Below are 23,446 nucleotides of genomic sequence, written 5' to 3'. Positions count from 1 at the left end.
CGTACTGTAAGGAACCAGGCAGGAAACAAAACATTGAAAGAGATGAGAAATGAAAAGAGATAGTTTGAGAGAGGAGATCATCTGGCCCATAATTATTTGGTTGGTTGTACTGTAGGTGTCTGGTTGAAGGATCTCTCCCAGTCCTTTCTTGTACGGAAGCCTAGTGTGTGAGCTTCAATAAGATGACTGAGCAGCATGTTTCAGACTCCTACAATACTAAATGTAAGGACATTACTCTTGTTGTTAGTCTTAAATGCAGGTCTCTGTACTTTACAGTTCTGTCACCTGGTTCATGTTTCACGGTTAACCTTGAAGTCTAAGAGGTCTTTGTCAGTTTTCTGAGATTCTAAAAACTCGAAACAAGCCCAGTCAAAAGAGAAGGCCAAACATATTTGATTATTTTAACCTGTCAGTCTAGTGTTTAATTCCATACTTCATGATGTCGATGTTATTGAAGTTTCAAATCTTAAAGGTCCCCTTTTCAGGCCTTTAAGGCCCCTAGGGGAATGGGGGGCAAGGGCCACCATTTTTCTCAACCATCTGACACTGGAGGTGGAGTTGATGTGGTCAGCATCGCGCTCCGGCCAGCCTGTTGCCCCCAGAAGGATTAACCCCCCAGTACTCATTTGGAAAGCAGGCTGAGTGGACCTGGGTGCCATCTGGAAGGAATTAGAGCAAGCTATATTTCTTGCCCCTACCTGGGATTAAACCCTGGGACCTTCTGGTCAGGAGCTAGACACCCTTGCTGTCTGAGCTACCACGACTCCTAATCTTAAAACATATATTGTAGTCCTTAAAGATTTGTGCTAAGGTGGAGGTGTCTCTAGGAAAGCCCTAGAGAATCAGTCTTGGAATAGTATTTGTTTTATTTCGACTAAGATTGTATAACGTTTTTATCATTCTTGATATAGAATATCTTGTTGTCTAGTACAGTTTTTTTGTGAGCTGCCCTGGCTTTGTTGAAGCTGATACCCTGGTTTCTCTCAAGAAATTTTTGGATGAGATCCTTGGATCAGTTAACTAGTAACTACCAAACTTGTTACATATATTAAGTCAAATGGTCTCCTTTCTTTTGCAAGATTTTATATGTTCTTCTTCAGATTAACCAGTTCCATTGTAACGTGAGTTAACATCTGTGCAAAGCAAGGTTTTAAAGCCATGCTGTATATTCTATAAATTTTGCTCTCGGTAACCTTGTAACATCTCAGAGTCCACCAGGCTGAAATTATTAAATGAAGCAGCATAAGCCTGGAATTATTCCAAAAGCAATGAGATTCCAAATCCCTAAAGCTATGTGACGGGGGGTGATTATGGCACATAGCTTCAATGTGCATTGTACAAAGAGGAAACCATCAGCTACAGAGGAGACCATAGAGGATGCTGGTGTGAGATGTGCCAAATAAAAAGCATATCCTGTTTCCGTTTAAAGAAGAGTCTTCTTTCTGTTAGGACCTGGAAAACAGGTCAGTGAAAGATACATACAACAAAGACTGAACAAAGAGTTGATATACATCTTCATCAGCTAGTGGCAAAAGAAGGTCAGTCTAAGACTTTCACCAGGCTGTATTTGCTCTGCCCTGTGTACAGATGGGTCTTATGCTACTTCCTTACCTCGTTTTTTAATTGACATATAAAAAATGAAATGTTCTGACTCTGTAAACATGTTTTCCTATTATGATACGTGGTTATTTTTCGCTCTCCAACCTGCCTTCCCTGCCTGACCTTGGTATTAAAGGGTATTGAGCACATTCATCTGTTATACAATGAATCTTTCCACCGTTCCGATGCCAAGTTCCCTTATCCTGATTATTTTTTTTTAAATCTGCTCATTTAAAAAGGAAGATTTAGTTTGAAAGATACTTGGCTTTGAGTAAGATTTCCTTAGTATTTCTGGGTTAATGCGACATTTGACACAAACAGGACTTTTTGAGAAATTCCCTGCTCCGCTAATGAGTTTAACAAATGGGAGGAAAAACGGTAAGTGTTACTAAAGAAAATGACAACCTATATAGTAATGCAGTACTTCTTAACCTTTACTGCAGTTTGCATCCCTGCGGTTCTCAAAATATGTTCTGGCAGCCATTTAAAAAAATTCATGAAGTACAATGCGTCAGTTCTTTAAACCTAAGCTACAGTGTGTATATCTGTATATCATTACTATAGAATGAAAGAGAAATAATTATATATTTTTATTTTGCAGCAAAATTCCACTTTTTGTCTACTTTAAAATACCTAGGTTAGGTTCAACAACTCAGCTGTACTTACATGCTTGTGCTTTAAGCGATTTACCTTCCAAAAGATCTGGGATGTCTCACATCCCTGGTGAAGAACCCACCTCTGTTCTAATGACATTTTCACAATTGAGACAAACAGTATTCATGTGCTCTTTAAAAAACATATTGTTTCTTAATATCCCGTAATAGTTATGTTTTATGCATATGAAAGTAGAAGTGTCAGTTAATATTAAGGTATATATTTGTGGAAGCATTTCTGATTTATTCCTTGATTTTTATGCCATTGTGATGTCTATTGTACAGGATTTGAATACTATTTACCATGAATATACTTATGATGGTCCTGCCGTCATCAGAAAAAAAAAAACAACTCTAGATTATTTTGTCTGTGTGAAGTTCACATTTCCGAGAAACTGGTAGGCAGATAATATAGAGTACAGGACACATTAACATGTTTTGTGATTTATATCAAAGAACTTCAGTCTAGAACTGAAGAATCTGTTAAAACTTTTAACTTGAATAGCAAGTCTCACTCCACTGCCTTATTGGTTAGGCTCACATTAACAGGGAAATGCAGGTGGAATGGAGTATACTTCTGCTCAATTCATTATCCATCCTTTTTTTTGAACTGCTTCACCCAATTCAGGATCGCGGGGCAGCCGGAGCCTATGGGTGTAAGGCTGGGAACACCACAACCTTAACTCAGCCAGTCCATCGCAGGTCTCACATAGTCACACACAAACACTCGCACTTAGTGCCAGTTTTCCCAGCAGTACCAGTATGTTTTTGGACAGTGGGAGAGAACCAGAGCAGCCGGAGGAAACCCATGCGACCACAGGGAGAACACACCGAAAAAGCTCCAAGGTTCGGATCTGAACCCAGGGCCCCAGTGCCACAGGGCAGAAAAGCAAAACCTCAATTAGATATGAAAAAACAATATTTTACAAGCATCTGTTTTCCTGCTGTAGAATGTCTTGTTGTTCAGTTGTCCTAAGACTGGGAAGCACGGATCTCCGGTGCAGCACAACTTAGAAAAGTCCAGGAATTGCAGTTAGGGATAGCTGCAACATGGAAGTTCTTAGGAAGCTGAAGGGAGGAGTAACAACAGACAAAGTCAATTTCATCCAGCTTTTTTAAATCATAATCATTACTGATTTATACTATTTATATATCTCACATAAACACCTCTTCACAGTTTTGTTGCATAAATCCCTCCTCCACTCCATTTCTACCTTTGCCACTACCCCTTGGTTAACTCCTCACCAAGGGGGGTCTTGGCCTCCTCCTGTCCTCTGGCCGGGGGGCTGCGCCTTAACCAAGCTTAAAATATTCCATAAACATTCACAAAGCATCGGATGTTTGTATTCCAGTGAACTTTCATCTAAAGTATGAGTCAGACCCACTCTGCTGAAAGTCTCCAGGTACACAAAGGCAGGCGTTTTACGTACAGTATCAATAGAGAAAGGAACCTTTGACTGTTACAGCCGCCTGTTTTGATTGGCATTAAGATTGAGTCGATGACAGACGGTGGGAAATTAGCATTCTGGTTTTGATTTCTATTCTGAGAAGTTTTGAAGTAAATGAACATGTTGAATTCCCAGAATTATCGCAATTGTATTCAGCAGCCCTATACTGTATAACTATGGAAAGAAAAAGTGATGGGAAACAACGGTTTAAAGCAGGGCGCATATATAAATAATGTAGACTACATGGAACTCTGCCAGTGTACCTGTATCTTGAATTCCTTTATTAGCATTCAATTTCTGTTGTACTTTAAAAAGCTGTACAGAAACAGTCCCCGATTCCGGATCAAATTGGATTTCAGGTCGTGCGATTTCAGTTTTCATCGTAGGGAAGAAATGCGCATGAAAGATAGAGATGGTTTTGGGGGTCAAAACGCAGTTCTTTGATGTGGAAATGATTACAAAGCATGTATACAAGTTGGAAACTCTTTGACTATGCTGTAGAAAGCCAACCCTTTGGTAAATATTTTATTGTTTTAGCTTGAGTTTCCTGGCAATAGACAAAAGATCAAGACTCAATTGACATTAGAACTCAAACTTTCGAAAATGACCAGTACGTTAGTGCTAGTATAAGTGCTTTTCCTATTTTTCACCACCTGTGCTGGGGTCACATGTACAGTAGGATTCCTCCCTGCCAGAGGCATGAGATGAGCAGGAAGTACTCACTCTAGCCTGTGTTTTGGCAGTGTCCATTAAATTTCTTTGGATTGCAGGCCTGGGTTTTGGCAGTGTCTATTAAACGTCTACAGAGTGCACATCCTGCTCATCGCATTGCTTTGATTGATTCCTGTTGGACAACACTTCACCAGCACACACCAGTGTGTGTCCTTTTCTCTTTTTTGTGCCCGCTCTCTCAGATCCATCCCCTAATTGGCTCTATAGTGCTTGGCACACAATTAATTCACAAACCTTTAGTTCCCTGTACTATTAGAACATGAAACAAGACCAATTTACAGATAAGCGTTTAAAGGGAATTATGTGGCATGTTTTTGGCAAATTGTTTGGTTAGTTCCCTATATGAATAGAGTTTTCTACAGTAACTTCAGAAACGTTCTGTATTTATGACTTTTGCAGATACAGCCACATAAAGTTAGGATGTATGCAAGAACAAATACATTAATTCTGGGAGCCAACCACAAAGGGCTTGGTACTTGATGAGAAGGTCACATTTATTTAACAATGCTACGATAAAAGGATATCAGATTTATTTCTTGCTAATGTTACATTGAATTAGAACATTAAGGAAGTGATAATGAACTGTGCTTTCCACAACCAAGGTACTACACCCTTCCTGAACAGCACTTCCTTGCACTTCAAGGCATATGGTAATAATACACATGTATACGGACAGTGCATTGTGAACCACATTGTGAACCATTGTGATTAAATATGTCTAATCCATCCGTGTTCTAAACCACTTTATCCAGTACAGGTCACAAGGGAGCTGGAGCCTATCCCAGCAGGCAATGGGCACAGGACAAGCTACACTCTGTATGGCCAGTCCTTCGCAGGGCATGCACAGATATAGACACAAACACCCATACACTCAAACCAGGGCCAATTTTTACCGAAGCCAATTAACCTACCAGCATGTCTTCGGACAGTGGGAGGAAACTAGATCACATAGAGGGAACCCATGTGAAACCATACGAACTCCACGCAGATAGCACCCCAGGTCCAGAATGGAACCCCAAGACCCCTGCTCTGTAAGAAAGGATTGCTAACCACAGCACACTGACAGTGATGTGAAAAAGAAAGTACACCCTCTTAAGAGTCTATGGTTTTACATTCTTACTTCACTTCAATTCACTTACTTTTTCATACAAAGCTACTGAATGTTGGCTTATTTTTGTTTAATAAATAAGGAAAAAGTACAATTTATGCGTGTTATTTGTCACATGAGGTTGGATTTATTTACTGGGCTTTGTGAGGACTAGATGAAGGTCAGCTATGTTGTAATATGTAAAACCATAGAATTGTAAGGGGAGTCTTACAATTCTATGTAAGTTTTTTTCACATCACTTTATATCTGTAATCTTTCTTTAATATGAAATAAAATTATACATATTGTGCTATGTCAGTTTTCTTTATATGCATTGCCTTGCAAAAGTAGTCAGACCCTTGCGCATTTTTCTTTACATTTTGTTGCTTTAAAACTCGGAGTCATGACTCTTTAAAATTGCTGTTAATATTACTTCTACATACAATTTACTCCACACACACAATACAAAAAAATAACAAAAAGAAGGAAGCCAATAGATCATTAAAATGAAAAGAAAAACGGAAAAGTCATGATTGCATGAGTATTCAGACCCTTTGCTGTGACAAACTTAAATTAATATAAGTGCACAAAGTGATCTTAATTAGCCATACAATTAATGAAGGTTGTCACGATTTCAGAATAAAATCATCACTTTTAAATATTTTTAGAACCACGCCTTTCAAGCAAAGCCTCAACAACGAAGCCTAAGGAGCTTTCAAAGTCGGTCAGGGAGAAAGTAATTGAAAAGCACAGATCAGGAGATGAGTACAAAAATGCTAAAGTCTCTGAATATCCCTGAATCTCCTCAATCATCCAGAAATGTAAGATGCATTGTACCACCCAGACATTGCCTAGACCAGAGTGTTCCTCCAAACTGGGCAGCCATGCATGCAGGATACCATGAGGCCAATTTGAAAAGTACTACAGAAACCAATGTTAGAGATGGGAGAAAATGACCATGGGTCAACAACGTCACAAGCACTTCATAAATCTGGCTTCTACCCCTCTCACATCCTGCACGGAATTTGCAACAAAGCATGGGAGTCTTACTGCAAAAATACTGCTGAAGGTTTTGTGGTCAGATGGGACAAAAGTGGACCTTTTGGTCTAAATGGAAAGTGCTATATCTGGCACCAACTTAATACAGTGCATCTTGACACCCATACTGTCATGAACGGTGATGGCAGGATCATGTTAATGGTTTGCTCTTCATCAGCACCGGTGGGGATTTGTGAAATCTGAGGGGAAAATGGATAAAGCAAAAAAGCAGGAAAACCTGCCTCAGTCTGCTATAAACCTAAACTAAGATGAAAGTTTAACTTTTCCCAGACCAATCACCCAAGCACAAGGCTGAAGCTACACTGGAGTCTCTTAAGACTAAGAAACTGAAAGGCCTTGAGTGGCCCTTGTCTACGTTATGACTTGAATCCTGTTCAGGATCTACAGAAAATCCTGAAAACTGCTGACCGTAAGCGATCCCCATGCAATTTCAGAGAACTTTAAAAAGTAAACAAAGTAAATTTGTTGACAAGTATTGGCAATCATTTGCACCAAGCTGCAAACTGGTCTCAATACTTATGCAGTCTATATATTTAAGCCTTTTCTCTTTAGGTTCTGATGACATACAGTATAGGTAACATATAGTCAATGTATCTTTCCTTTAAACGTCTTCTGTTTGAGTATTCAGGTTTTGAAGTTTTACATTTTTTAAAAAAATGCATCATTTTTAATTTGAGAAAATGGCGCACCATAGGAAGGGTTGGAATATTTTTGCAAGGTACTATATAACTAAAATTGCAATATTGACTTTACCAGTGTATTGAAAGCACATAAATTCTGAAACATGGTCAATGTACAGTACAAGTGAGATGCATTTTAAAACATTAAGTCAGAAACCCTTCGCAGTAAGCACACATTTGGCTTGGTAGTGTTTACTTCACCATATCATAGGTCCAGATTCCTGTAGTTGTTTTTCACAGTTTATTCTCTCTTTACTCAGAAAATGTGTTTTACAGGAAACAGCTTTAGTCTATCGGTGTTATCACTGTGAAAAATATCTTCCTTTCACAAAACACAATAATCTAAAAGCAGAACTAACCGCTGGGTGTGTTCAGACCTGATTTCCTACGATGTAGGTGAAAAGTGAATTTTAAACAATTTATTTAAAAATACATTAATAGTATTTAGAAAGATCAACATTTGAAATTGTGCCGTCACTGCGCCTGTTAGCTTGTACTGTATGTTTTCCACTGAATTCCATGCTACAGATGAGCTATTTTAGGTGATAAAATAGTCTATAAAACGAAACGCCAAAGACACACTTTGTATACAAATTGGGGGTATTGCGCATTTTTTCTTACAGAATGCATGATCTATTATAATTTCATAATTTCATATTTCAGATCGACTTTAAAAGATTTTAAAAGTGTTCACCTATTATTATTATTATTATTATTATTATTATTATTATTATTGTTATTATTATTATTATTATTATTATTATTATTATTATTATTATTATTATTTAACACAGAGTTAAACCGTCCTTTATTTCCATTTAATTTTTTTAGAAAGCAATTCGCGCGGCTCTCCTGAAAAATGTGTTACATTACTTAAGGAGGTCCGGGAAACATTAAGACATGCTAAGTGTCAAAAGGTCATTCCCCCAACACATCCCAAAGACTGAATGTCTCCTCTGAAAAATACTTAAAATCCCCCGGAGAAAAATCTTGGAAGCATCATCATTCCGTCTATTGTTATAAAACGAGGCGTCTACTGCGAAAATACCCTTCATTATTATCTGATGCTATGGATAATCCAAAAAAATAAGCGATTTACTGGTATTGTATGGACTGTATCAAACTGTAGTGCGTCATCTAGAGGAATTAATCGATATCACAAAAACTTGTTTTGAAGAAAGAAGTTCAGCAAGCAGGTAGAAACACGCACTGCGAGCTATCAAACTAACAGACGCTCATGAAACTAAAATTGTATTTCAATAACAAATACTGGAGGTGTGTCATCTTCGGTTATTAAATATAAAACATATATTTGTTTAGGGGAGGACATTTTGTGTCTCTTGCTCGGTTGGTGGTTAGTAGATAAATGATCCAAAGATCACATGCAGTTGCTTCTTGAAAATACAGTAAATGCTTGTATCAGCTGGATGATCCTCTGATCAGTTAGTGACTAGCCAACAAATGAGCCAATTTTGGCCCAATGGCCTTGTAACATTTTATATGTTTAGTCCCGAATAGGTCTTTCGGCATTTTACTATTATACTTAGTGTATACTTAGCAACAAAATCACTGCTAGCCTATAATTTATTAATTTATAACCTATAATTTTAATTGAAATAAAAAGTGATCACAGGTAAAGGGTAAAAGAATGAACCATTTAATGAACGCAATAATTTCTAGGGACACATACACCACTAAGGAACCTAAAAGAAAAATATACTATAGCCTGTGCTGGTGTTGTGACGTCATGTTTCCGCTGTAGCCAACCGACGGAACCATTGCTCCGATGTGGGAGGATAGAAGAGTCCTTAACGCTTGAAGAAGTGTATTTTGCAATACAGATATGGTCAAAATAGCTTATAAACAATATATTTAAAAGTTTTTATTTGAAAATCAGATGCAGCATGCCAAACAAACAAATGATGGATTTTGTTTCACCCCTAAATTATAACCTCAATGGTATGACCTCTTGTCATCACACGGAAGGAGAAAAGAAAGGAGGCAAAATCAAAAGGTGTTGGATTTGTATTTTTCTGTAGGTGTTTCGTTGCGATTTCTAGCATTTTAATTCCCAGCTAAAACTTGTCTGTTAATAAATGTCCCACATAAAGCTTTGCAAGTATAACCGCTGCGGTTGAGTAGATGGAGAAGGTAAGATAACTTAGATAATGAATCTTTAGCCATTTTGTAGATGGGTAGATAGGACTCTGAAATTAAGTTACAGTTACTTATTTAACATGCATATTGCACATAGCTGTAATTCAATTTCCACATAAACGTTTTATTTATATTACTGTTTACAGTTTTGATGTCTTCTGAGGACGGTGGTGGAGACTATATGGCACTATCTTCAAATCCGTGTAAATGAAGCGATACATGTTGGTTTACTTGAATATTAGTAATTAATTACCGTAAAGCCTTCAATATTTCTGGCGTCAGTCAGTTCACCAAGTCAGAAGCTGTTACGTTTTTATTCGGGAGTCTTTGCGAATTAGTTATTATACACGCTTATTTAACGAAAGTGAACGGTTATATACAAATTGTTGAATGGTATCTATATCAAATTAATACATGCCACAAAGGAAGAAATAAACAGGAATATTTAATCACATATTTATATTGTCTGAATTATCTGAAGGTTAATTAAGCAACAAGACAAGTTATAGCGACTTTAAAAAGTGAATGTAATTCAGTCTGTTCCATACTTCTACAACCCTTTGTGTAAAATGTGCCCACTGTTTTTATTTTTAAGTGTGCCACCATGTACAGTAGTTATCATTTGTGTCCTCTGGTTATCATTTTACTGTTGATTCTGAAGTCCCTTGGGCTTTACTTCCATTGTGGGTTCAGAATTCTTGAATCAGGTCTGATCATAGACTTCTCTTTTAAAGGCTTGGATTTTCTTCTCTTTTAGCTATGTGGTGTAGAATATTTAGGCCTGGGACAGAAGCATTTATTATTACACGCTCGCTAGGATGAATTAGGATGTAATTATAATTCAATCATATATTTGAGCGATCTCAACCAAAAGACCTTCTTTTGGGGTGAGGTTGTCTCATTGGGACCAATGCTGTGATCGGGACAGGCTACAATTTCACAAATTAGTTTCACTGATCAAGTCAATACAACACAATGGAGCTTTAATGAATTGTATGAGTTAAAGGCTTGTACTCCAAAGTATAAATCTGCCTGATGTATGTGTGATTTCAGAAAATAGTAGTGCGCTCCAAATTCTGTTTTAATTCAATTGGTGACCCAATTTCTTACCTCTCTACTTGATTTAATGTGCAATTAGGCCAATAGTCTATAATGGGTATTACACTTGTCCATTAAGTGGTGGGTGAATTGGGTCCTTTTCCGTGCGTAAAATATCTTTTGGGATCCTTAAGGATGGAAAGGGTTATTACTGGTAATAAAGCAGCCATATCACCCTGCAACTCACAACTGGCAACCTACTGAAGCTAAGCAGGTGTGAGCCTGGTCAGTACCTGGATGGGAGACCTCCTGGGAAAAACCAAGGTTGCTGCTGGAAGAGGTGTTAGTGGAGCCAGCAGGGGGCGCTCACCCTGTGGTCTGTGTGGGTCCTAATGCCCCAGTATAGTGACGGGAACACTATACTGTAAACAGGTGCCGTCCTTCGGATGAGATGACAGTAAAACTGAGGTCCTGACTCTCTGTGGCCATTAAAAATCCCAGGGCGTTTCTCGAAAAGAGTAGGGGTGTAACCCCGGCGTCCTGGCCAAATTTCCCATTGGCCCTTACCAATCATGGCCTCCTAATAATCCCCCTCTATGAATTGGCTACATTGATAGCCACTGATAGCTGATGTGTGGTGAGCGTTCTGGCGCACTATGGCTGCCGTCGCATTATCCAGGTGGATGCTGCACAGTGGTGGTGGAGGGGAGTCCCCATTACCTGTAAAGCGCTTTGTGTGGAGTGTCCAGAAAAAGTGCTATATTATTATTTTTATTATTGTTATTATTATTATTAATAAGGAATTATGTTGTCTTAGTATCTGTATTTATAACTGGGATGGATCCTGAAAGACAATTTAGTATTCATGGATTAGACATTGTATTTGTATTTTTAACTGTTTTTAACTATTTGTTTTCTTTCTAGCTCAGTGAAAACACCTGAGTGCCATACTAGAAAGCTTTAAAGTGTCCTAGTGGTTCTAGAAACCAACGGCTGTAGCAGCACCAAAAAGCTCTGTCTCTGTAAAAAAAAGACCTGAATCAAAGTTGGTTTGGTTCTATATGCTTAGATGAATTGTCCCTGTAATTTACAGTGGGAAAGGAATTAATGTACTGTACCAACACTGTTTCGTATTGCAGAGCCCATGAGAGAGAGCAGAAATGTCTCAGGTTACATTGCTTGAGGAGATCACCCAGTGGAGTGTGGAGATCTGTCAGCAGGAGCTCAGATCTGTCTTGCCTAAGCTTCTCATATCCTTTTACTTCATCAGTCTAACCTACACTATCAATGGGAACATTTGGTTAGAAAAAAGTAATAAACAAGAGGAGGCTGTCCACCTGTCCTTTTTCTTTGGTCGTCAGCAATCGTTTGTTTTGAGGGTCTCATTCACCTGTTCGAGGAATTCAGTTTCAATTATATTGCTCGTTCCACCCTCTCGCAACTATTTGTTAATAAATTAATTAAATTAAGTTTCTCTTGTCCTAAATCCTTGGTTTCCACTTTAAAGCCTTAAAAAAATATATTGTAATAGGATTCGGCCTGGCATGTCCTACTGTTTATATTTTTAAGTTTTTTTAGTTTTACTCAGTGTAATAAACACACTTGATTCAGTTTGAATCTCAATTATGTATTGCAGCCGTATAGTCTTTATAGGAACTCTCTTCCTGGATGCTGTTCAGCTGAGCTTGTGCATTTATCACTGTAGCATTAGAGTTACACTGGCATTCCTTATGTGTTATGACTTATATTCAAAAGCAATATTAATAATGCATTCAGAAAATCACAATTTCTTTAATCCATGTATACTCCATATATCATCACACTGCCGACTGGGATGAATATATCAGTGAGTATTACACAAAAGGATGATTAGCCTTGACATTTTTCTGTTAGGATGAAAAGGGAACAGATTGAACATAAAAAGGCAATTTTTATTTTCTGTGTTTAGGCTTCTGAAGAATTGTCTGTGTTTTCAATTCAAATGTATTATGTATCTGGGGTTGAATGTAAGCTTTGTGTTTCCATCAACTACTGTGTATGGTTTAAAACTCTTTTTAAGATCAAATTCTTCAAATAGTTTTTTTTCTTCAAAAGAAGTACTATGCAGTCTCATTTATTTTAGAGAAATGAGGAAAAGATTACTGATAACAAACTTCGGGGATTTTCTTGTTGTTTTTCAGGAGTCTTGAAAATTCTCACCCAAATGTTTTTACCTCATCTGAGCCTTACAGAACTGGAGGGAGAGTTTTTCTCAAAGGTTCTACCCAAGGTGCATATTTTTTTTCTGGGTGCTAATATCATGTCTTCTGCAGTTTTTCTTGAGGTTTACACTGCTTTGTATTTCTGAGTGGTGTACAAAATTGAAAGTCACAATTATATAAACTTTTTTAAAAAAATCCTAAGAGGGTGTTTGCAATTAAGCAATTTACACATCTGCCATTTTCCCAGGTTGTGAAGATGTTTAATGACTTGACGGAGGAGATTTCTAACCAAGTAGGAGAGCTGTCCAGTCAAAATATTGAGCTGCGCGTGTTGCTGAGAAATATTTTGCAGGTATTGCATGGTTTTCAAAGATTATAAGATTTCACAACTACAACAAAATGCGATTGCTTCAATAAAACAAGCAAAATGTCGGAATTTATTATCTTGAAGTTTAATGTCAGTAACTCTACTGAGGCCTTAACCTGTTGTTTTAAAATCCACAGATCATGGTACAGGTATTGGAAGCCTTATCTGGGTGTGTGCGTCACATCTGTTCCTTTGAGGAGAATCTTGCTTCCTTCGACAGTATTCGCTCATTACCTTCCTGCATTCTGAAAATCTTAAAGAACACTTTCCAGCACTGTAAGGTGAGGAATTCTCTGGTTCCTGAATTCTCCTTGATATGCAGCCTAATGCAAGAAGATATCAAACAAAAGCAATTGTTTTGAGAAACAAAAATTACTTGGGGTAGCTTTAAGATCAAAATGTCAGAACAGTCAAGTCACTGCTGCCGAAGATATGAAAAATAACGTAATCGTTTGTTGTTTTCAGGAGAGTGAGACTGCATACCAGGGGCGCTTGTCACTGGTGGCTGACCTACTACAGGCCCTCTTTAAGGAGGCCTACTCCCTTCAGAAGGGATTCATGGAGCTGCTGGATAGAATTTCCCTAGGGAACTCGGCCACTGAGGAGGAGGTCTCAGACATGGTGACAGGTGACTTCAACATACTCAGTTGCTCCTTATCAGCAAGCTTTTCTGCAGACAGAAACTTGCATCATCTTGGATGACCGATGTTGTTGCTCCAAATCTCACTTCCCAAATTAACTGTTTCTTTATTCTGTTCCTTAGTCATGCCTATTTTTAATTATTCATCTTTGCTTTTCCATTTTTATTTTTGCCTGCAGTTGTGCCAAAAAGAAGTCATGTAACCATCTTTCTTATGGTGATATCTCCCGATACTTCCTTTTTGAACGAGAGGTCCTCCTAGTTAAAATTCCCAGCCGTCTCCAAATAGTCTGACCTCAATGCTGCATTTACCTGCATGTGCTCTTCCCTCATGAGAAACGAAATTCAGGAACATGATGATTTTAGATGCTACTGAATTTGAAAGGAACATTTTTACTTCTTTACCCACAGTAAATATATCTTTGTCTGTTTAGTGATTCACAGTCTCTTGGATATATGCTCAGTAATTTCTAACTTGGACCTTGCAATGCATGCTAACACCTGGAAGTTTATTGTCAAGTAAGTTTTCAACTTCATTACCTTTTCTCTTTCGCTAAAAAAGGCAACTTAAAATATAGTGTCATTTTTTATTAGAACACTAGGTATCCTCATCTCTTTGAATTGTACCACTTTTGAGGCATCAGAAAGTGACTGTGTCACCCTTGTTTCAGACAAAGTGTCAAGTATCAGGTGCTGTTGGAAGACCAGCTGAGACACAGTGACATTGTGTCCAGTTTGTGTGACGATGTTCTTGCCTCTTTTCACTCCTGCATGGAGCTTGCTGAGCAGATGAAGCAGTCAGGAGTGCAGGTAATAGGAAGTTCTTGTGCCTCTTATTAGCAGCTTTGTAGTATGTTTCAGTAAACCTCATTTTTATTCTTTTTTTAACTTTGTCAAGGATGGAAAGCTCCTTTGTTACTTCTAATGAACCGCTAAGGATATTTTATGAATGGCCACCTTCAGTATAGTATCATTATAGTTCCTTGTAATTGACTCTACTAATTAATTTACCTTTATTACTATTTTCTAGGAATCTTCACAAAGTGCAGAGTGCAAGTTCTTCCAGAAAACAGCGAAAATTTGTCGTTTTTTTGCCAACACATTAGTGCATTATATAAAGGTATTAACTAATGAAGACTTTATAAGTTTTGCGATTTTTTTAGACGTTTAAGTGTTGCGATAAATGTGTACCATACATTACTGGTTTCTTTTTACTTTCTCTCCTATAGGAATTCCAGCCTTTTTTGTCGAAATCTTGTGGTCAGTTCCACCGCCTTTATCTTCAGATATACAGGTAATTGTTGTAGACAAAGGAATGTATTTGTATCATTAATTTAAGGATGAATTTTGCATGTGGCGTAGTCTACACAGGGGGGTAAATGTCCTCCTGCACCTCACTTAAAAAAAACGTACTTTTCTTTTATCTTATCAGAATGTTGTAATATTAATAGTAGGACTGTTCTATCATTTCAAATTAAAGAAACATTCAACCTTAATCACCCTGACTCCCATTCTGAGGACATTTTGCATATTTGATCATTGCTGCCAGGCTATTTACAGTATTTTCTGATTTTGCAGCAAGTTTCCTCCCAGCCTGTCATCTCCAGTGATATCTGAAAGGCACTGCAATGAGATCAGCAATGTCCTGGTGCCAATGGACCCTTTTATCACACAGCTGCTTCCCTTCAGACCTTTTGCTGAAGCTGTTCTGGCAGAAGAGCAGCGTGAGTTGGTTTCCTGTGTTGATTAAAGAAAGATCCATTAGTATTAACACTCAAGAAACACTTAATGAAAAGGTCACGAATTGTGAAAAAAAAAAAACATATTGCAGATAGTCCAGTACTGTGTGGAAATACACAAGTGAAGACATTCATTATACTTTTTTTTTTCATTCACAACAGTTTCAAGTAGTGTCAGGTTTTCAGAAAGGAGATTTCCGAAAATAAGTTTTGGAATAAAACTCTCGAGGGTTATTTAGATTATAGTTTATTTATTTAGATGAGATTATAGTCTAACCCATTATTCTGCAGACATTTTCAGTGAAGTTTCAGCAACTCACTGAAACTACTGAACTACTCTTGTGGAAGGGAACAGATAAAGGTTTATTCTATGCTGAAAAGCGAAGAAAGGAAACACGGCGTTTCAGCTGTGAAGCCTTCTTCTTCTCTTTTCAGCATGGAATAAACCTTTACTTGTTCGTTTGCAGCCTACGCATGCTGACGCAGCTACCCACCTGAACTACTGTGGTTCTAAAAATATTTAAAGTGATGATTTTATTCTGAAATCTTGACAACCTTCATTAATTGCATGAGTGAGCAACACATCGCTGCTTGTTTCTGTGTTTTTTTTCCAGAATCCTGTCCAGAGCTGTGTCTCCCACAGTGCCTCTTACTTGTGAACATTTTAGGGAAACTGCCATCTCTGCCAGAGGATGTGCTTGATCTCTGGTGCCAAGGAAGCCAGTTTCCAGAGGAAACGCCTAGGTACATATGCATTGAAAAGCCTTGGAATAAACTGCTCTCTACTGACATCTGATTGCTAAAAATACGAGCAAGGTTTAGTCACGCTAGTGTTGTGTGTACCTGTGTCTTCGCCAGGCTGTCTGTGTTCCAGGCCTTGTTCCTCAGTTTCCAGCGGTGTTCCTTGGAACGAGCCATACCTATTCTCTTGCCTGGGGTGATGATGAATGGGCAGGCACAGAGCAAAGTCACTCTGTACCAACATGTCTGCATCCAGCTTTCTGCCTGCATCGCTTCTCTTCCATCTGCACATTTCTCACAGCTGGTAAACACGCCTGTTCCATCACTTTGCCCCCCCGAAAAAGATAAAGGTCTCACATTTCTATTGAGATATTGTGTTTCTGCTCAACTACATTGATGGGGGATTCTAAAAAACAAAGTCAGAATTAAATCTGCAATACTGAATGTGGTGATGCTGTAGTCTCTCATTTTAATATAATTATCACAAGTTTTTTTTTCCGCATAGCACTTTAATATCAAGATAAAAACAAATACACAGCTTTTTCCTTATTCAGAACAGGAAAATTATGTTTTTGTACAGTTCAAAACTGTATAGGAGTGTAAAATAATAATACCTTTTATACCTGTACTTCCTATAACCAATATGTTTTATTTACTTTAAGGTTGTATAGAGCACTTTTTGGGAGGTTACTAAACAACCATGTTTTGCCAGTTCTATAGAGATGCCAGATTAAAGGCTCTATGGAGTGTTTTATTATAAATTTCACCCTGAATAATGTGTTATTTAATGACTTCAGCTTTCATCTAATAAAATCTACAGTATTGGTTACAGCTAATACTTGGACCACCAAATCAATTTATTCCTTTACGATCCATATTTTAACAAATAATGATAATGAGGTTAGAATAGATGGGGTTGTTGTGAGTTTTGTCTGTCTCCCAACACAGGAGCACTCTCTGTTAGGGGCTCTACTCAGTTCGGATGTCCAGACAGCTTTGCTTGCCACAGATGTCTGGTGCTTTCTGGCGCGGTAAGCTCTGTGGTTTTATCACTTATAGCAATAACATTTTTATAATAAAAGAGGTTATATGTCCTGCTGAAAATTGTCAAAAGAAAGGCCAGCTGAAAAACCAATCATTGTTTGAAACTGAATTAGCACATGTAACTAAGGAAACTGATAAAGTACTACATGTACAAGAGCATTATAGAGGTGTAGGAACTACCAAGAAGCTTTACAATTAAGAAGCAAAATACATTCATGTTCTATTCGGAATGAGGCATTTTGTATAAGAACCCAATCAAACTGATTGTCGAGTCTTTTCACAAACGAACTCGACCGCTTACAGCTGCCTGTTAGCACATGGGACTAGGAAACATCAAAGCTACATTATTACAGAGTGACAGAAATGCTCACTCATTAAATGTAGAGTTTGATTCTGTGATTTTTTTTTTAACATGCTACCAAAAAAAAGAATGTATTTGTTCGCTGTTTGGACTATAAAAGAAACTTTTTCTTTACAGCTTTGGGACAGCAGAACTCTGTCAGCATCATGGGATGATCATAGCTCATCTGGTAAGCTCAAGTCAGTTACAGTGCATTTGTGTGCATTTGTAAGTTTGTTCCCAACACTAAGGGCATACAAGTCCATTGGCACACAGAAGAGCTTTTGTGGAAAGGGAAGGTTTGAATTTCACTCTTAGCACATTAGCTTGGACCTAATACAAGTAATGTGTTTCTTTTGTTAATTTCTATAGTTCAGAGCTATTTTCAGGTCCCGTCTGTGATCATGCTGTTGTTGAAAGCCGGTCTTTGGGACTTTTTGAAATACTTTTTGCCATACCTCTGGTGGTTAAGGCCAGGGATACATTGATCCAGAATTCCTGCCAGAGTTCTTCTCTGTAACCCTACAGTAGATGTAGTGACTCAGCTGTGCCCTCCGAGAGAACAAATGATCCCCCATGCCAAATTAGTGTCTTGCCTCTCAGAGACTCCCTGCAAAGGTGACAATTAACGTCAGTTAATCTGGGATTGGACACCTGTCCATTAAATAGCTTGGCACAGGCGTCAGGCAATATGTCATTGCCATTTTTTTTTAATCAATCTACTTTTTTTTCTGTCATTGCGTCTTGCTGAACATGTGCTTGGGTGGCACAGCTTACCTAAACGTTTTGAAAAGTTAAACCAGCAAATGTCATAGATGATATTTTGTTTCTTATGTTTCAGTGTGAGATAAAAGACTTACTGCTGGCTAGCCTGCATGCAGTTGAAAATCAAGCCCTGTTTGAATTAGGGTGTGGGAGGCACAAATTTGTCAACTTCATACCTCTTCTTTTTCCTTTATATATTTTAACATTGTTTAATTAAAAATGATATTTTTTTAACAGTACGTGTACAAAGTATAATCTTGTCAACATCACCATAATTGTTTTGTGAATACAATTCTCAGCACAGTGCCATACTAAAGTACAGTAACACAGTTTCCTTCCTCATGGCAGATTAAGTCTTGTCCAGGGGACTGTTACCAGCTTTCACACCTGGCCTTGTTGCTGAGACGAATGATATTCCTCATGACGCCGAACCATCAGGTGAGAATCGAAGAGGGAAATGAACGAGATGCAAATATCCGAGAGATAAAATGTGGCAGAGTTAACATATCCTGTATGTGGATTTCTGTCACAAACCTTCAGGTTCAGTTCATCTCCAAGTTCTCCCCCAAGGAGGCTGAGAATTTGACCCTTTGGCAGCATGTTCTACTGAAAGCCTTGTCGCTGGATGTAAGAAAGCAGGTTGAAGAGGATATCATGAAGTCCGCTACAGCTGTGTGCGCCAGCTGGATGGAGGAGGGCTGCAAGCTGGGCCAGCTGGAGAAAGTGGTGAGGAACTTGGTGGATGAGGCTTATACAGAGATTTAGTCAGACATTTTATTATACTGTCATTACAGTAGAGAGCCCCATAACCTCCTTAATTGGGACTGACCCCTGTGTAGTTAGGGGAATGTTTTAAAATTAAGAAATTCCACAGTCTAGCTGAATAGATAAAACTTTTTTGAGGCTGTGTGTAGCTGTTTGGGTGCTCTACATTACTATATTTCACTTTCTTTGGGGAATCAGAATTAATAAATCAGTTTACCCTCACATACGTGCATGATAGTTTCTCGTGTTTATTCTTAATGTAAAGTTTTCTGTATTGTAATTTGGCTTGGACAAGTGTGTTTGCCTAGTGGATATCTCAGCTTTTTTGCAAAACACAAAACACTTTACACTTCTCTTTTATCTGCAATAGTAATGTTGATATGCATAGACATAGACCTAACTACAGACCATGTATGTTTGAAAAGCAGTAGAACAAGTCATGTTTTTTTTTTTCTCCAGAATACGGCACTTTCTGCTATGCTGTCAGTTCGTCAAGGGTCAGGTCAGGTGTTGGAATCCGAGGCTGAGCAGAGTGTCTCCAGACTGGTCACACAGCTTTGGCCACGCATATCAGTCAAACAGGTACATGATGATGCTCTTCCAGTGTCTTCTCTGGCCTTGATATCTTTTCAATTTCAATTGTTTCAATTCTGAAAATTCTGCCAAGCTTGAATGCCAAGCTATGATATTTTAAGTGGGTAGCTGCGTCAGCATGCGTAGGCTGCAAAGGAACAAGTAATAGGTTTATTCCATGCTGAAAAAAAGAAGAAAGAGAACACAACGTTTCGGCCACACTCTTTCTCTTTCTTTTTTTTTTCAGCATGGAATAAACCTATTACTTGTTCCTATGATATTTTAAGATACAAGTTAAATCGAATAAAGCTTAGATCATTTTTTTCCCCCTTAATTTATTGTTTTAAAAACCAGTTTGCCTAATTTCAGATCATCGCAGGTCAATAACACTTTTTATAATGAGCCCATGCTTTGCTTTTTATTATTTCTTTCTGCACAGGTACTAACACAGCCTGCTCTTCAGTGTACTCTGCGCCAGCTCCTCTGTTTGTCTGCTACCGCAGTGCAGTGTATAGATCACCAAGTTATATGCCAGGTAAAAGTCCATTTCATTATTTTATCAGTTTAAAAATCTAAAAACCAGTATGGTCAAAATATAGCTGGGAAACTAAACATTAATGTGATCAAAGTCATAGCCTGAGCTGAGATAGTTGGAAAATAAATCATAGAAACATTTTGAGATGGGACTCACAAGGATCCAGAGCTATTCTGATTAGGAAATACCTTGGTGTAGGGCAAGTTAGAGGGAGAGAAGAAAGTTAAGATAAGAAAATCTGAGTAACTGATGAATAATAGTCTGAGTCACACTGTTGATTAAGAGTATGGTGTGTTCATAAAGCATCTTATTTGTTCTGCCAAAATAAAATTGTGATGTATTTGAGTTTTTGGTTTCTGTCCGTGTTGATTCCCCTTAACTAAACTGCATAGCATTTGCCTGACTTCTTTTTTTTTATCCCATTCCCATCCTGACATAAAATTATCTTACCCGACTCCTTTTAGGCACTAACTTGTTTAACGTCACTCCTGCCTCTCAAATGCCCTGATGACATTGTTTTGGCGGCACTGGATCTTTTGGCATCCTTGGGGAGATTATTTATACCTCCAGAAATTCAGGTGTGTGTGAAATGGTTATTTTTTCAATTTCTCTCAATCAGTAAATGGAGGTTACAAATGAACCTGTTTTTTGGACTTTGTCCTTGTGGTGAAATTTAAAACAACAGTAGAAGGAATAGGGCAGCAAAGTGGGTACAGCACCAGGGCCCTGGGTTCAATTCCAGACCTGGGGTACTGTGTTTCTATGTTTTCCTGTGTTCACCTGGGTTTCATCCAGGTGCTGCTATTTCTGCCCACAGTCCAAAGGCATGCTGGTAGGTTAATTGGCTTCTGGGAAAATTGGCCCTGGTGTGAACTTGTGCCTGTCTTTGTGTCTGTCTGCCCTGCTGTGGACCGCTATCCCATCAGGGGTGTACCCTGCCTTGTGGCTGATGCTGGTCAGGTGAATAACATGAAGTTGTTAGAAAATGGATGGATGGAATGAAGGGAATAATACAGGGTTTAAAATATTTTAGCATCAAACAGAGGGTTAAAAGCTTTTTGAATTATTTTTATACTGATTTATTGTACAAACACATTCAGCTGTAAAGCATGTGTTTTAAGCAATAGTAGAACAGGAGATGATTTTACTTTTAGTGAGGGAAATAAAACCTTTGCCTTTATCCTGCAGAGCCAGGTCCTGCCCAAACTCTCCAGTCTCTTCTCATCCCTGCTGGCTGAGGGATCCTGGCTTCTCCACCAGTGCACACTGGAGGCGTTTGCTCAGTTTGCAGAGGTAATATGTTTCAGTACAGAAAGATTTGATTTCAGTTAAATAATGTGTTTTTTTTCAGTCTCTATCTCTTCCATAGCCATTTAATACTCTGTTTATTTTTTATTTAAATGTTATATTATTTTGCTGACTCTTTTAAAACGCAGATTGAAATGTGTTTGTTGTTTATGAAGTGTGAGATAAGGAAATTAGTCATCAACTTTGCAGAACACTTGCAAACGTCTTTTTTTCTTTTAGGTTACCAATCATGAACACGTAATCCCTGAAAGTTTGGCATCGGAAGAAACAAAAAATAAAGTCGTAAAGTTCCTCAGCAAGGTAAAAATGCCTTTTAGCACAGAGTGATTCATTAATTGTGGAAATTCCAATTGAGATGTAAGTTAAATATATGTAAATGTCTGCCACTCTTTACCAAAGGCTGTTCATCTGGAGGAAAATAAGGAGGAACGGCTTGAGAGACTGAAATCGGAAAGATGTGTTATTGAGAGGCATAGACACAGACTTGAAACGGGGGCAGTGGAAGTAACTGGTGATGCAGAGGTGAGTAGGAGTCAGCTAAATTGTTTTATATTGGTCAGAAGGGATGCGAATGATTCCGTTGAGTGCTAGTTATTATGCAGAGATCAGAAACAAAGAAAAGATACAAAGTTTCAAAAGTATTGTGTATGCCTGTTTTACTGTATTGATGTATTTAAAATACCACGGTGTTTCAGCAGACAGGAAGAGTTTGATCATAGAAAGGGTATTCAATTTTCTGCAGTTTAAATAAGCTAGCTTCTTTAAATGCATCCATCCATTTACAAACCATCCAATTCAGGGTTGCAAGGGAACCACAGCCTATCCCAGTAAGCACTGGGCAGAAGGCAGGACGTGCCCTGGATGGGTCACCATTCTTCTGTAGGGCAACACACAGACGCTGACATTCACACACTCGCACCAGGGCCAATTTTTCTAGAAGCCAGTTAACTTACCAGTATATCTTTGGACTGTAGGAGGAAATCAGGGAACCCAGGGGAAATCATGCGAACACAATGAGAACAAACCACGCAGATAGCACTGGGGTACAAGGTTAAATGCCTGAGGTGCTAAGTGGCAGCAGTGTATACTGCAGCAGCCTAGTGTACTTCTTTCAATGTGAACAGAAATTCTTACTATGCAAAGGCAGAATGTTTCAGTTTCTGAGAGAGTTGTTTTTATTATATTCCTCTGTTGTGTTTCTTCTTAGCCCTGTCCCAAGCGACCTCGACAGGAGACCTGTGAAGAGGAGCAGTACGAAATGGTTCTCCAGACCGCAGAAAATGCACTGAAAACTCTTCAGTCCCTAACAGAACAAACCCCACCACCACAATGGGTAGCAGCCAGGCTACAGAGCCTGCAGACGCAGATAACACACATCAACCAGGTCAAGCTGAAAGGAACATAGTGCAACTGGAATGAAAGCACATCTGTACATTTTGTTTTTAAGTCAATCTCAATTGTGTTCATTTTCAGGAAAAATACTGTTTTGTGATATATGTATCAAACCTGCTTATCTTGTATTTACTTTTAACAGTTTTGCATGGAAAAGACAATGTAAATGCAAGTCTATAAAACCATTTTCATTGTTTATTAAAATTTTCTATTCAAGAACTGTATGATTTTTTTTCCCCCTAAGCATAATGTTTTCTTAACCCTGTTGTCTGGTTAAAGATTAGTTTTCTGTTCATTACTGTCTTCGCTTTAAAAAAAGAACTGGCCTTCAGCAGCAGAAGTTAAAAGTTGTTATACTGTACAGTAAATTCAGTTTTACAAGGAAGACATCAAAATTAAGTTTCAAATTTAACTGCCAGAATAGTTTATTCTGTAATGTTTTACTTGAACTATAAGCAACAGTCTGTACATTCTTAAATGCTACACATCATAAACTGTTAGAAGTATGTAGTGTTTTTTTTCTCCAGAAACTTGTACTGTTAAAGTGATATAACATTTATTAACCTCAATTTTAGCATGTTTT

At 38.1% G+C, this 23,446-nt stretch overlaps 1 protein-coding gene across 3 annotated transcripts; it reads left to right on the top strand.

The window, feature by feature from the left end:
- Positions 1-52: 52 nt before the first annotated feature.
- firrm (fignl1 interacting regulator of recombination and mitosis) lies at positions 53-23,408 on the top strand. 3 transcript variants are annotated; one of them, XM_015355091.2, is made up of 25 exons: positions 53-1,977; positions 11,593-11,703; positions 12,260-12,299; positions 12,634-12,722; positions 12,902-13,006; positions 13,159-13,302; positions 13,487-13,649; positions 14,096-14,180; positions 14,333-14,471; positions 14,692-14,781; positions 14,891-14,955; positions 15,240-15,385; positions 16,015-16,144; positions 16,259-16,445; positions 17,090-17,172; positions 17,664-17,715; positions 18,639-18,728; positions 18,831-19,016; positions 19,515-19,637; positions 20,068-20,163; positions 20,628-20,741; positions 21,352-21,456; positions 21,691-21,771; positions 21,871-21,993; positions 22,679-23,408. In XM_015355091.2, the coding sequence occupies exons 2-25, from the start codon at positions 11,614-11,616 to the stop codon at positions 22,874-22,876; spliced, it is 2,724 nt and encodes a 907-aa protein (XP_015210577.2). In that variant the 5' UTR covers positions 53-1,977; positions 11,593-11,613; the 3' UTR covers positions 22,877-23,408. The 3 variants fall into 3 exon arrangements, with proteins under 3 accessions (XP_015210577.2, XP_015210576.2, XP_006634708.2); XM_015355090.2 differs by lacking the exon at positions 53-1,977 and adding an exon at positions 9,205-9,272; XM_006634645.3 differs by lacking the exon at positions 53-1,977 and adding an exon at positions 9,255-9,409.
- Positions 23,409-23,446: the final 38 nt, after the last annotated feature.

Source organism: Lepisosteus oculatus, chromosome 9 (assembly GCF_040954835.1).
Source record: "Lepisosteus oculatus isolate fLepOcu1 chromosome 9, fLepOcu1.hap2, whole genome shotgun sequence".
NCBI classification, from domain to species: Eukaryota; Metazoa; Chordata; class Actinopteri; order Semionotiformes; family Lepisosteidae; genus Lepisosteus; species Lepisosteus oculatus.
The sequence above is the reverse complement of the archived record's forward strand: the minus strand, read 5'-3'. Positions and strand labels throughout refer to the sequence as shown.

Coding starts and splice junctions, on each gene's coding strand:
- firrm (XM_015355091.2), top strand. CDS start 11,614: ATGTCTCAGGTTACATTGCTTGAGGAGATCACCCAGTGGAGTGTGGAG. Junction 13,650..14,095: donor GGTCTCAGACATGGTGACAG/GTGACTTCAACA, acceptor TTGTCTGTTTAG/TGATTCACAGTCTCTTGGAT. Junction 21,457..21,690: donor CGTTTGCTCAGTTTGCAGAG/GTAATATGTTTC, acceptor TTTTTCTTTTAG/GTTACCAATCATGAACACGT.